The sequence below is a fragment of the Chiloscyllium punctatum genome, chromosome 35, assembly GCF_047496795.1.
Source record: "Chiloscyllium punctatum isolate Juve2018m chromosome 35, sChiPun1.3, whole genome shotgun sequence".
Classification (NCBI taxonomy): domain Eukaryota; kingdom Metazoa; phylum Chordata; class Chondrichthyes; order Orectolobiformes; family Hemiscylliidae; genus Chiloscyllium; species Chiloscyllium punctatum.
Genome location: NC_092773.1, coordinates 15,256,794 through 15,270,833, shown reverse-complemented (window position 1 = coordinate 15,270,833; position 14,040 = coordinate 15,256,794). Strand labels below are relative to the sequence as shown.

The 14,040-nt window shown below is 40.8% G+C and overlaps 1 protein-coding gene across 1 annotated transcript in view; it reads left to right on the top strand.

Annotated features, from left to right (window-relative positions):
- The window catches only part of LOC140459682 (inactive carboxypeptidase-like protein X2), an 80,565-nt gene that overhangs the window by 36,488 nt on the left and 30,037 nt on the right, over positions 1 to 14,040 (top strand). The window contains exons 9-10 of the mRNA XM_072554040.1: positions 5,375 to 5,484; positions 13,272 to 13,420. Of these exons, the coding sequence (XP_072410141.1) occupies positions 5,375 to 5,484; positions 13,272 to 13,420 (259 nt within the window). The remainder of the gene's footprint in view (positions 1 to 5,374; positions 5,485 to 13,271; positions 13,421 to 14,040) is intronic.

Below are 14,040 nucleotides of genomic sequence, written 5' to 3'. Positions count from 1 at the left end.
CAACCCAACCATGAGACTGGAAGTGCCTCCCATCTTTGGAGATCTTGTTTAATTTTTTCAAATAATTGAGTAAAATTGGCTTTGAACAGCCAATCCAAAACTGGAGTAATGAATATGCCCAAATACACAAAACGCCCCTGTGACCACCTAAATGGGAATCTATAGTCACTCTCAAGAGCCAACTCTTTCGTAAGACCACACAGAGGCATAGCCTCTGATTTAGCAAAATTAATCTTATACCCTGAAAAAGCGCCAAACATGTGAATGCATTGTATCAGGCAAGGTACTGAAACTGCTGGATTTGTCAAGAAAATTAGAACATCATCTCCATACAGCGAGATCTTGTGTAATTTTGACCCCACTTCTGGAGCTGATATATTGAGATCCCCACGAATGCCCTCTGCCAATGGTTCAATCACCAAAGTAAAAAGTAATGGTGAAAGGGAACAGCCCTGCCGGCTGCCCCTAGAAATACTAAAATTGCTTGATCGTACCCCATTGGTAATGACCGCCGCAAGAGGTACCCATCTTATGAAAACTGCCCAGACCAAACCGGTCCAGAGTATAGAAAAGGTACGGCCACTCAACTCGGTTAAATGCCTTCTCTGCATCTAAAGAAATCACCAATCCCTGTATTGACTGCTGTTGGCATGCTTGAATTACATTAAGCAGCCTCCTAACATTATTGGAGGATCTGCGATCCTTTATGAAGCCTGTCTGATCCACTTTAATAATAGAGGGTAATACAGTCTCCAGCCTTAATGCAAGAGCCTTAGAGAGGATCTTAAAGTCCACATTTAAGAGCAAGATGGGCCTGTATGAAGCACAGTCTTCCGGATCCTTCCCTTTTTTAAGGATAAGTGAAATATTGACCTCTCTCAAAGATGGTGGGAGACAATCATGACTGTATGAATCATTAAACATATTCAGCATCGAGCCTGACAGTATACTTATAAATTTCTTATAGACTTCTCTGGGAAGTCCATCAGGACCGGGCTCCTTTCCACTCTGAAGCTGCCTCACAGCTTCCTGCACTTCTTGCTCTGATAATGGGGCATTAAGAAAGAACTGTTGTTCAGGAGTCACACCCGGGAGCTTCAGATCTCTAAAAAAGGATTCCATTTTGGCCTGCCCCTCCTCACAATTCTCAGACTGATATAACTTAGAGTAGAATCTCTGGAACGCCACATTAATCTTTTTAGAATCACATGTTAGGTTCCCAGACCCTTCCCTAATCGCTGTTATGGTTTGTGGGGCACTCCTCTTTCTGGCAAGGTATGCTAAGTATTTGCCTGGCTTGTCACCATGCTCGTATAACCTTTGCTTTGCAAAAGCCAGCTCCTTCTTTGCCATCTGCGTGAGCACGGAATTTAGTGCAGACCGCAGTGCCGTAATCCTATGTAGTTTGACCAATGAAGGTCTGTCAAAATAGGCCTTCTCGGCTGCCTTCAACCATGCTTCAAGGAGCCGTTGCTGCTCACCCTTCTGCCGCTTCCTACTGGTGGAATATGAAATAACTAACCCCCTGACATAAGCTTTGGCAGTTTTCCAGAGAACAGATGAGCTATCAACCGAACCTATGTTGATGTCGAGGAATTCCCGAAATTCCCTGGAGAAATACTCCACAAACTTACTGTCCATGAGAATAAAGGGGTCCTTTCTCCAGTACCTTGAATCCAATTTAACATCCTTAATCTTAACCATGGGGTACACTGGAGCATGCTCAGAGATGGCAATATTATCAATCGTACAGGATGCCACCAGATCCAGGGTTACCGCAGGGGTCAGAAAAAAATCAATCCTTGTGTGACATCTATGCGGATTGGAGAAAAACGTGAAATCCCTACCTGTAGGGTGGAGACACCTCCAGAAGTCCACCAACCCTAATTCCCCACACGGTCCCAATAACAGTTTAGTTTGTGCAGAGGGTATCGAGGGACCTTTTGGCAACCTGTCTACTGTGGGGTCCATGAGGCAGTTAAAATCTCCCCCTATAATGATGTGGCGAGCCTTGAGACTTATCAGTTTAAAAAAAGCATCTACCAAGAATTTAATAGGATGAGCTGGGGGACAATAAACATTTAAAACACCATATTCTTCCCCATTTATCAAGGCTTTAATAATTACAAACCTCCTGTATGTGTCTTTAACACATTCCAACAATTGATTTTTCCTTCCCAATATAGCCACTCCCCTACTTCTGGTATTAAATGATGAAAAATAAACTCGGTCAAAGCCATTCTGCAGTAATTTCAGATGTTCCTTGTCATCCAAATGTGTCTCCTGTAACAAAGCGATATCCACCTTCTCCTTTCTAAGACTCAAGAGTACCTTCTTCCTCCAAATTGTTGAGTGACTTCCCTTGATATTCCAGGTACACCATTTAATCAAATCATTAGCCATAATCTTCTGCAATTACATTTAAGTTCCAGAGAGGAACCCGAACCACAAATTGCTGAGCCTTAGTGTCACATGGTCCACCAAATATAAAAACTACATAAACTAAAACCACTACATTTAACAAACATACAAAATTGTCAAAAATAAAAACAAAAACCAGAAAACAAGCCAACATATAAAGCACCAATCGCGCTGAGTAGGGGAACTCACCCCTGCCCGGAGAGGGCAACTACCCATCCCGAATTGCCCATAAATAGGCATCTAACCATCTCAACCACCTTCACTTCTCCCAGCTAGAGCCGCATCACAAGCACAAGCTAAAAAGAATAAACACCCCATAGAATATCAATCTGAATTAAAAAACATGCTTTGGTATATCCTATCTTAGAAATTTAAAATATATATCTTAACCACTGCCAGACATAGTTTGAACCAAATTATTATCAATAGAAGAAAACAAAAGGGAAAAACAAAGCTCCAAACGGATTTCCTCCATTTCTTTTACAGAATGATAAACACATACCCAAGCAACAGTATTTATACATACTACAATTGTTTAAATTAGGTTAGCTTGTCCACAAAGCTTCTTGCCTTCTCCAATGTGTCAAAGAGATGCATGGATCCATTTGAGGTGATCCGAAGCAATGCCGGATATTTCAGGGAGTACTGAATCCCAAGCTCCTTCAGTCTTCTCTTGACACCATCATACGATTTTCGTTTCTGGATCACTGCTGCTGAAAAGTCCTGAAAAAACATGATCTTAGACCCCTCGTAAATTCGGGCCTTTGGATCCTTCCCCTGGAGTCTGGAAGCCTCCATGATTCTTTCCTTATCCCGGTAATGATGGAACCGCATCAGGAAAGGACAAGGGCGTTGACGCAGACCCGAACTCCGTGCTGCGACCCGTTGAGCCCTCTCTATCTTCAATCCTCTCATGCCAGCCTCCAAGTCAAGGAACTTCGGAAGCCAATCTTAACAAATTCTGCAGTTCGCTCACCTTCTTAACCTTCAGGCAGACCAATGATCTGAATGTTTTTTCTCCTGTCCCTATTTTTAAGATCATCACTTGGTCACGTAAATTATGAACCTGTGTCTTCAGGGTTTGGATCTCATCCTTGAATGAACTGGCATCAGCTTCCACCACTTTGACCCTGTGCTTCACCTCATCCGTCCTCTTCTCCAGGTCTCCCACCTGCTGCTCATGCTTCTGTAGCATGAGAGAGACTGGCGCCAGCTTCTCTTCAATCTGTTTCCCCAGCATCTCACGAGATTTCGAGAGCTGGTTCACCAGGTCCTGGAGAGTAATCGGCTCTGAGGCTGCTGCAAGCTGAACTGCAGACCCAGCTTTGGATGCTCCTCCTCCCTTTTTTGGCATTCCTGGACAGCTGAAAATACATGTAAGTCAATTTTTAAATGTTTCTTGGGGCTCCACAAACTTTCCAACGCCCCAAGAAATCCTGATGACCTGGGATGGGCGGGTTAAAGGACCGTCCTGCTCCTGCTGCGATGCAAAGCTCTGCAGTGCGATCTTCTCAGATCGCCGCCATCTTAAATCCCCCCATTCTCCACTCTTAAAGGTCTCCACAGCTGCCCCACCTCCGCCAGAAATTCTGAATGATTTCACATATTTGTTTTAAGTATAAGCCAATAAAACAGGAGGCACAGATTGTTACATTCAACTAATTCCTGTTTGAACGTCTCCGTGGAGATATATTACATTTAAAGTTTCAAATCTGTACAGCCTTTCTTGAAAGTCTGCGATTGATGTAGATGTGTGAAGAAACAGCCTAAATTTATACAATTTCTCCATAACTTGACTTGTATTCTCACAGGGATCGTATGTTCACCAACTCGGCTCTGATTTCAATCACAAACACTGTTACAGCATAAAACTCACCCGAAGCCAATATTTGCTGTGGTATTGCAAATCATTGTGTTACCGTCGGCATTAATGCCTACCTCCAAATTAATGTGCCATGCCACCAACTTGAAATCAAATTTCAAGCAGATGTGATACAGCACAGATGTGCCCACAGCAAGTGCATAGATATAATAGATTTTAACTCTCATGTTACTCCATGATAGCTTGCTGTCATAGACTTGTCCCAGGTTCCTATTAAGTGGACCAGGTCACGCCTAGGTGTTGGTTCAGGGGATTAGTGATTCTAGAAATAGAAAAATAAAATTGCAATTTGTCATTTCATTGTGAAATAATGTCAAAAGAATAAACTGGAACTGAGAAAACAAAAGCCCATATTCCTTGAGCTTTTGTCTGTCTGACAACAACTTGTTTACGGTTTACTACTTCAAGGCTAAGAATTTGATGTTACTGAACATTTTTCCCTTCCCGCATTCACATAAATTATATTTGTTTTCTTGAATACAAACAAACACAAAAAAATGACAGATAATTCAACACTGCTCACTGTAAAGTATCACCACAATTTGTGACTGAAATAATATAAGGCTGTTCAAGGTATCTGGCGTTTCTTCTTCAGGTGCTACGTTCTCCAATCTCAGCCATCACTTGATCTCTAAATTTTATGGCCTCTGATTATGGCCAATACTGGTCACTCCCAAATGTTCTCATTTCTCTCTCAAAAGTATATGCTCAATGAATTGCAGTTGGAACTAAGGTTAGAACTAAACACTCAATAAAGGAACATCAGACCCTCAATTTAATTTGCTAATGAACAGTGCAGTATTCCAGTTTCTCTGAGAAACTCCAAATCAACTTCTGAAGGAAAATTCACTGCTTGAATGATTTGTCTCTTGAAACAATGATGGCAACTGAGGAAACAACCAAGCTGTGAGTAACAGTCCTGTACTGTACTGTGAATGGTTGCCCCTGAAACACAGTTTGGCTCAATATCTTACTTTTGCTCCTCAACAGTAAACCAGTTCTGCATTGACTTGGACTATACCCAATTCTTCACTCTTCAGTTCATCAATTAACTCTATCTTTCTTTTTCAGAATGCCCTCCTCTAGGTCTTGAATCCCATCAAGTAGCTGATGAACAATTGACAGCATCTTCTTTTCTGAGATATGGATTAGGTCCACAACGTATTCGATTGAATATCCAGGTGAGAGGTTTGCAGCACACATCCACTTTAATACGTAATATTAGTTCCTTTCTGTTACCATGAAAAATTTTTGAAATATCTCCACAGAGGCCAGTATCCCAGCACCAAGTCACCCTTTGTTTACACATGTAAAGTCTTTGACTTTAGTACTGCTCCATTCACAGTCAGGCACCAGAGTGACAGCATCTCTGACATGCCTATTTCTATCTGTCAGCCAGGGCTCCTTGACTGGACCTGATTCACAGCCCCATGCAGGGAACTCAGGTGAAATCCATCTGGCTGACCTTGTTACAATTACTACAAATTCTTAAAAACCTTCTGACAAAGACCAACAACACAGCACATCGTATTACAAGAAACAAAGTCACAACAGTGACTAAAGCAAAATGGATTTATCAAGGCACTGCTAAATATCAAAATTCAGTGTATCTGACAAACTCACCTGAGCACCGAGCGAACCTAATAGAAATGGCAATGTCCAAATTATGCAATGGGCAGAATTAGAGAACTAAGATAACATTCACCAAAGCTTCACATCCAATCATTCTTCATCTCACTTCATTTGATGAACAGCCTTAATGCTGGCATGATGGCTTTCACAGTGCTTGGGCCAGAAAGGACTCACAGGGACCTTAAAAACAACAACAGACTTCATATCGAAGGTATAAAATACCACAGTAACATGTTCTGTACAATTTTGCAATCAGAGGGAATGCCAGCCCCGAAGTGGAAGACTTGAAGTAGAACTACAGTTGGTTCTGCTAAAATGCATGTTTTTTCATTGTGAATTCGCTGTCGCGCAATTGAAGAATTTAGAGTTATTTGAAGAGGCAAAGTTTCATTATGTGTACTGTGAATAATGTAATTCTGGCTCCATTAGTTTAAGTGACATGGCTATTGTGCGAATTTTTTTATGACGCAAGATCGCACGAGAAGGGAATATCACGTGTTATCAGAACTGACTGTGTTCTCTTAAAGATTCTGTATCTGAGATCCAGAATAATGTGCATCATCTTGTAATCTGTCAGTTTCACACATACGGATATTGTTTACAACACTAACTGCGATACTAGTAATATACCCGATCTGTAGTTCAATTTACTTCAAAGGTATGGAATATAGCTAGAAAGTGCTCAGTGCAATACTGTCCATTTAACATGACTACCAAAATATATTTTTGCCTTATTCTGTACAAGTAAAACAAGTAGTCAGTCCTGAAGAAGGACCTCAAGGAGAGCTCCTCCTAGCATCAGGGAATCCTAAGCACTTTGAAGCCAGAGGAGTACTTTCAGAGTGTAGTTCTTCTTTCAGTGAAGTAAATACGCAGCCAGTTTGTGCATAGCTAGCTTCCACAAACAATATTTTGATAATGATGAAATAATCCCTTTTAAATGCAGTTGACTGAAGGATAAAGATTTTTTTGTTTTGTTTTTTTGCAGACTTGGCTTCTAATCAAGCATGTGTGCAGTTTGGGTTTAGGAATAGAATAGAATATCCTTTATTGGCATGTTTTCCAAGAACAGATTTACAGGCGTACAGTGAAAAGGTTTACAATGTCGCCTCTCATGGCGCAATCTGAATTTCAAGTATTTAGGTACAAATCTTCAATACAAAAAGAGGAATAAAAGAGAAACGTAGATGCATTACTTTACAGAAATAAGACACAGTTAAAGGGATGGTTATTACAGTCATATAAACAAATTACACATAAGCATTACATTGCAGTAGCTGAGTGGAGGGTCTTCCACATGTGGTCTGACTGTTGAACCAGACCCCAGTCCAACAAATGTCCCGCTCCGCTCCAAGCCTTCACTCGGCTCCGTACCAACTCCAAGGTAAGATGAGTCCAGGACTGCTGGCCTCTGCTCCGGTACTGCTTCCTCGCATTGGCCTCTGCCCAGGACTGCTTCCCCTCACTAGCCTCCACTCTGTGACTAAATTCCTCTAGCTGGCCTCTGCTTTAGGACTGTTTCCCCATATCAACCTGTGCCTGGGATTGCTTCCTCTCACATATTTGGGAAGCAATGGCCTAGTGGTATTATCGACAGACTATTAATACAGAACCTCAATTAAAATTCTGAGGAGCAGGGTTTGAATCCTGCTATGATAAATAGCTAAACTTGAATTCAATAAAGAATCAGGAATTAAAAGTCTAATGATCTGTCTGGTTTAGTCATGCCTTTTAGGGAAGGAAATCTGCCATCCTTACCTTGTCTGGCCTACATGTAATTCCAGACCCACAAAAACGTGGTTGACTATTAACTATCCTCTGGGCGATTAGTGATGGGCAATAAATGCTGGCCTACCCAGAGATATCCACATCCCATAAGTGAATAAATTTTAAAAAGATTTTGCGGCTGACCTGAAAGTCTGGTTGCCATGAGGCAGAACTGGTACGACCCCACTCCCAATCACAGCCCTGCCCTCCCAATCCTCTGCCCTGTTCTGATAGTTTCACCAGAATTCTCCCTTTCACTCTGTCTCTAACAGATTTGCCAGCCTGAATACTAGGGATAAGCCTTCCCTGCCCCAATTATCTTTAAAATAGTGCCTGGGATCTAGTATATTTTCATTACTGGGGAAGAGAGACCACAATTTAAAGCTTCCTCTGAAAAATAGCATTTCTGACAGCACAATACTGCAGTGTTGACTGGAATGCCACTTCAACTCGTAATGTTGAGACTGAGAGTTGAGAATGTGAATCCCTGAGCTGTATTTGCCATAAATGTATGCCTGTTAACATCAGTGTTCCAAAAGCTGCTGTTGTGTTTCATGGAACCTCCATTTATTATAAGTTTAGGACAATGACAGAGGTGAGTCTAGAGGTGATAAATCCAAAACAGAAAACTGTTTGCATAAGGAAGTGAATTTTGTTTTTGTCTTCTAAACACAGATTACACCGTCATTAACCCATCTTCCATCAACTGTGAGCTTATTCATCTGTATTCTAGAAAGAAATATTTTTAAACCTGGCACAGTTTTAATCCAGTAACAATACATCCTTTCGAGTTAGAGTTTCAGAAATACTATTCTATAGTAGATTTAATAGATAGGCTTAGAACCAATTCAGAGGAGGAAATGTATTCTAGCTAACGAGCATCAGATACACATACTGCCTGAGGTATCCTCACTGTTCTGAGGTTCATCGAGATTCCAGAGGTCCACCCATCTGACCCATAAGCAAAAGTCATTTCTCCGAACAACCAAGCATCCCAATTGCTCAGCATCAGCTCTTGAATCACACTTTCACCGCTGTTATGACATGGGGTAAACATTTCTGCTTAACTTAAACCAGTAACACAGAAAAGTGCAGCAATCTGTGAAAATTCACTAGGCCAAGAACTAGTTAAAGCAAAAATTAACAAATTTCTTAAAATATGACAGGGAATAATTAACTAACAACTATTTTCAACTCCTTCCTCTAACCTATCTTTTTCCTTTCCTTCTATAATACTAGACCAATAAAACTCGATTTAGATGTACAAAACAAAACTTATTATCTCAAAACCAGGCAGCTTTCAGTTTTCTCTGTATTCCTGTCTTCTTTTTGGGGATTCTGCTTCACAGGTTACTGAACGATAAAGGCACCTTTAAGAGAGCTATTTTTCAGGCAGTCTTTTTACATGCTAGTGGCTTGGCAGTTCTCCTCCCAACTGTTCAATTTTCCATAGTCTTACACAATGTTAGAGAGATTATGTGGGGACAGGGGGTTTAGGGTCCACACCTGTGCAGAACTCGAGGGAAAGTGTGTGAGGAGAGAGAGAGGGAGGTCAGTCATTTGGAGACGATGCCTGTTTAATTACAGTTGGAAACACGTCTTTGTTGTAATGTTTCCCTCGGGACCTCGAGATCTCCTTCAGATAATCCGATTTTCGGATAATTGGTGTTCGGATAATCGAGGTTCCCCTGTACATCTTTTTTCAGAACACTTGGTGCTTTCTCAGGTACTTCTGTTGCTTTCAACTCTCTGAAAGGTGCAGTATACTCACATCTTCTTCATACTGCCAACCTTTGCAAAGCTTACCCATACTTTCCTGCTACCAATAAGCCATTGAAATTTGGAAAATAGGAGCAGAAGTAGGTTATTTGACCCTTTGGTCCTGGTCCTGTAATTCAAGATGATCATTGCTGAACATCCAACTCTGAACCCTTTTATTTGTTCTCCTTATACCCTTTAGCCCAAGAACTATATTGAACTCTTTCTTGAAAACTTGGTGTGTTTACTCAATTACTTTCTATGGCAGAAAATTCCACAAGCTCACCATTTTCTTGGTGAAAGGATTTCTCAACTCAGTCATAAATGGCCTTATATCCTTCTGGACTCCACAGTCATCAGAACATCCTTCCTGCATTTACACTGTCAAGTATTGTTAGAAGTTGCTCGGTTCCGCTGAAACTCCTCTTTATTCTCGAATATAGTCAGTCTCTCTTCATAAATCAGTCTGATAAATCTTTATTGCATTCTCCCTATAGCAAGAACATCCTTCCTCAGATAAGGAAACTAAAACTGTACATAATATTCCAGGTGAGTTCCCACCAAAGCCTGATAAAATTGCAGTGAGATATTCCTGCTCCTGTACCCGAATCCTGTCGCCTATGAAGGCCAACATACCATTTGCCCCTTTCATCATTTGCTGCACCTGCATGCTTACTTTCAGTGACTGGTGTACAAAATAACTAGGTCTTGTTGACTCTCCGCCTTTTCCAATCAATCACCATTCAGATAATCTACCTTCCCTGTTTTGGTCCTTAAACTCTGATCAATTTCCTAACACCATTTTCCAACAAATACTGAGTTCCTTCTGATCCTTCCTCTCACTAGACCCTGTGTTTCCCAACAGATTTGAAACATTATTTGGTCTTCCTTTGTGAAGCTGTAGCCAAAATATGTTATTATTTGGTCTACACAATAGCTTCCTGTTTCTGACTTTCTGTGAACTACATTTGTCTTCATTCATATTTTTCTCTTCAAATACCAATAGAAGCTTTTACAATCAATTTGTACACTCCTGCAAGCTTACTTACAAAATCAATTTTCTCCCTCTTTGTCAATCCCTTTGTCTTCCTTTGCTGATATCTAAAATGCTCCCAATCCCCAGATCCATAGTTGAGTTTGGCCAATTTATATGCCTTTACCTTAGATCTAACATGGTCCTTATGGGTGGAGCCATGGATGGGCAATCTTTCATGTTTTAATTCTGTGCCAGATAGGAATAAATGTTGCAGTTCCTCCATGCATCCTTTAAATATTGTTATTGTTAAGCAACCATAATCTGGTTCAGTAAAACCCCCAATTTATCATAGTCAGCTCATACCTTATACCATCATAATTCATTTTATTGAGATTCATGACTTTAGTCTCAGAATCAACCACATCACTCTCTATGTTCACCAAGATTTTATCATCCTGTCTGGACTCTTTTCCCAAAGGGCCTCGCATCGCTAGATTGCCAATTATTCCTTTCTCATTACACATTACCCACTCTACCCTGTTCTATTCTGCAATTTGTTCCTCAATGGATTGATGCAGAAAGCCATCCCAAGACTATTGAGGCTTTGGCCGGAAGAAAGGAGGCATGGCTCAGGAACAGGCAGCTGGGATCAAGGTAATCCATGGAGATGTCCAGGGAATACAGGAGTTTACTGAAGAAGGAAATCGGTAGGGTGATAAGGGGGCACAAGATAGCCTTGGCTGAGAAGATTAGGGTGAATCCAAAACAATACTTTAAGTATATTAAAGGAAAAAGAATAACTAGAGAGTAGAATAGGCCCCCTCAAGGACCGAAGTGGACATGTATGTGTAGAAATGCAAAAGATCCTCTGTGTTTACCATGACGAAAGACATGAAAACTTGGGAACTTGCAGAAGTTAGTGGTGAAGTCTTGGGGACAGTCTATATCACAGTGGAGGAGGTGTTGGATGTATTAGAATTTATGCATGTGGATAAATCTCCTGGTCCTGACCAGATATATCCAAGAGCAGTGCAAAAGGCTAGAGAAGCAATTGCAGGGGCCTGGCTGATATTTTTGCATCACTGTTAGCCAAGAGTGAGGTCATGGAATACTGGAGGGTAGCGAATGTTGTGACATTATTCAAGAAGGGCTTGCCCTTGTCCAAAAGTGCTCAACATTACTGCCCTGCTTAGCTCTTTTTGCATTGAATCCATGAGTTCAGTACCCAAGTCTTGTTGTTCTGCTTCCTCTAGCTCTCACTGCTTGACATTAGCAGGCTTCTTCCTCCCATCAGAAGAGAACTGTACCTCCCTGCTGGCCTCTTGCAAGCCCACGCAATCATTATGAGTTTTCTCACCCACTGCCGGAAAAATCATTCCCAGTACATTGGGTCCAAAGCTTTTTTGAACAATAACTTGAATATCTGAATACTTTTTTAACGAATATACTTCAACAGACAACCATATTATTCAAAGGACAGTAATCAAGGAAAATTACTGAAATAGTAGAGGAAAGATTTTTCTTCAAGGGTTGGTGTCAAGTCTGCCCATATTAACTTTGCCATCGATATTCAATACTAAGTTGGACAGATTTTTGGTTGACATGGGATTCAAAGGGAATGCATGCATATGGAGGTTGGGGATAGGCAGGAGAGTGGAATCCAGGTCACAATTAGATGAACCATGAACATATTGATTGGTGGAGCAGGCTGGAAAGACTGAGTGGCCCATTCCTGCTCCTCTTATGCAGAAGTAAAGTATGTTGGAGACTTGGTTTTAATAATAATTGATCAATCCTCCACAAAGACAACTTGAGGCAAAATAAAGAGTAATAGGGCTGGGTATTCTGATACCTTTATTTTCAAGCCAGCTTGATGCATGTCAACAGCAAAACACTTGTCACAAAAAGCTAAATAAAAGCACATGAGTCTTGTTCCAAGTTGCAACCTTGAGAGTAACATGAATAGAAACCCCGCTTGTACTGTGGCCATAGAAGACAAAACTGAACTGTCATTTTTCCTGTCAATTAAGACGTGACAAGAGTTTGCTCTTCCAACCATTACACCTGAGACCTAAAGCATCTGTCTAACCTATTATGTTCACTATTACATTAACCCATAACATTGATATAGCACAGTGGAAATAATTCCCACTCCCCTAATTGTCACGGCTGAAAGAATGGCTTTTCCGAGTTGCACTATCACCTTTATCAGCTGTACTCTGCAGAATATCAGAACTATCTCAATGATTTTTGTGCTGCTAATGATGAATCAGATTAATGTGTTGTCAATTTTCAAGTCAAACTGACCTTTTGTGGGCAGGCTGAATACTGCAGAAAATAATATATCCTTAAATGAACAAACCTCACGAACTGCTTTTGACTTTTGCAAACATTTGCTTTTAATGTCAAGCAGAAGTCTAACTTTGTGAATTTATACTCTGCATCATTTGGGGATAAGTGAGAAGATTGTGTCTGATAAGCCATCTTTGGAAATCTGTTTTAAAAATGTCTCATGCGCCCCATGATAGAAAACAGGCAGAGCAAATGTCCAGAATCTGATTTGATCTCACAAAGAAGACAGATGCAAAGTATCAAATGACACTGCTACTTCTTTATTCCCCATTATAATTTTACCTGGCTCTGCCTCAAATAAGCCATTCTTATTTTTATCATCTCTTCCCATTTATATGCCAATAGAAAGTTCCTTTGTGATTTTTTTTTTGCCTTGCTGGTCTGTTCATATTCTGTTTTTCCTTCCTTGAGTTTTTTCACCCTTTTTTTGCTGAAATGTCAAGTCTTCCTCATTCTCCATGAAATTATTCTTATGTTTCCCAGGCAGGTGAGGAGGATGAAGATGAAGAGGATTATTATGATGGGGCTTGGTGCCCTCAAACAGAGGACCAGTCACAGTGGATTGAAGTCGATGCCAGAAAATTGATTGAATTCAGTGGAGTGATTACCCAGGGCCGAGATTCACTGCTGCAGTATGTTGATAAACTACTTCTGTTTTTAATTGCAAGTTTTATTGTCTCGTTGTTTCTCTTTCATTTAGGGATGAAAGAAAATGCTTCTGGGTGTGAGATGTGAAAAATTTACAGGAACTTGTTCTCTAAATTATTCAAGTGCTGGCAAGAAAATTGCTGGTGCATCGTCATGCTGAAATCCTTAATCTTCAGAAATTGTTAACCTGGAAGTTGCTGAACTTTGTAAAGCAGTGGTATGAAGGAAATAAGCAGGAGTTATAAAGGTATTTGGGATCACATTTCTGAGGAACACAATCTCCACAGAGAAGGACAGATGTAATGGAGACTGTACTACCGTCTTGTGCAGTCTTTCACCTATTTGAATAATATTCACCTGCGCTACTCTTTCGGCCACAGTGCACAACATCACATTTTCCCAAATTGGCAAAGGTGACACCACCTAAGTCCCAGAAGTTCATTGGGTTGCTCTCTCATCAAAGGAAGACAACTGATGGTGATTTAACCTGACGGTCACCACACATCAGCTGAGGGGAGAGGTTGAAAAGGAAAGTCCTTCTAGAAGAAGAAAGTACTGAGGTAACCTCGGCTGGTATGAAAATTGTGCCATCTGCAAATTTGGT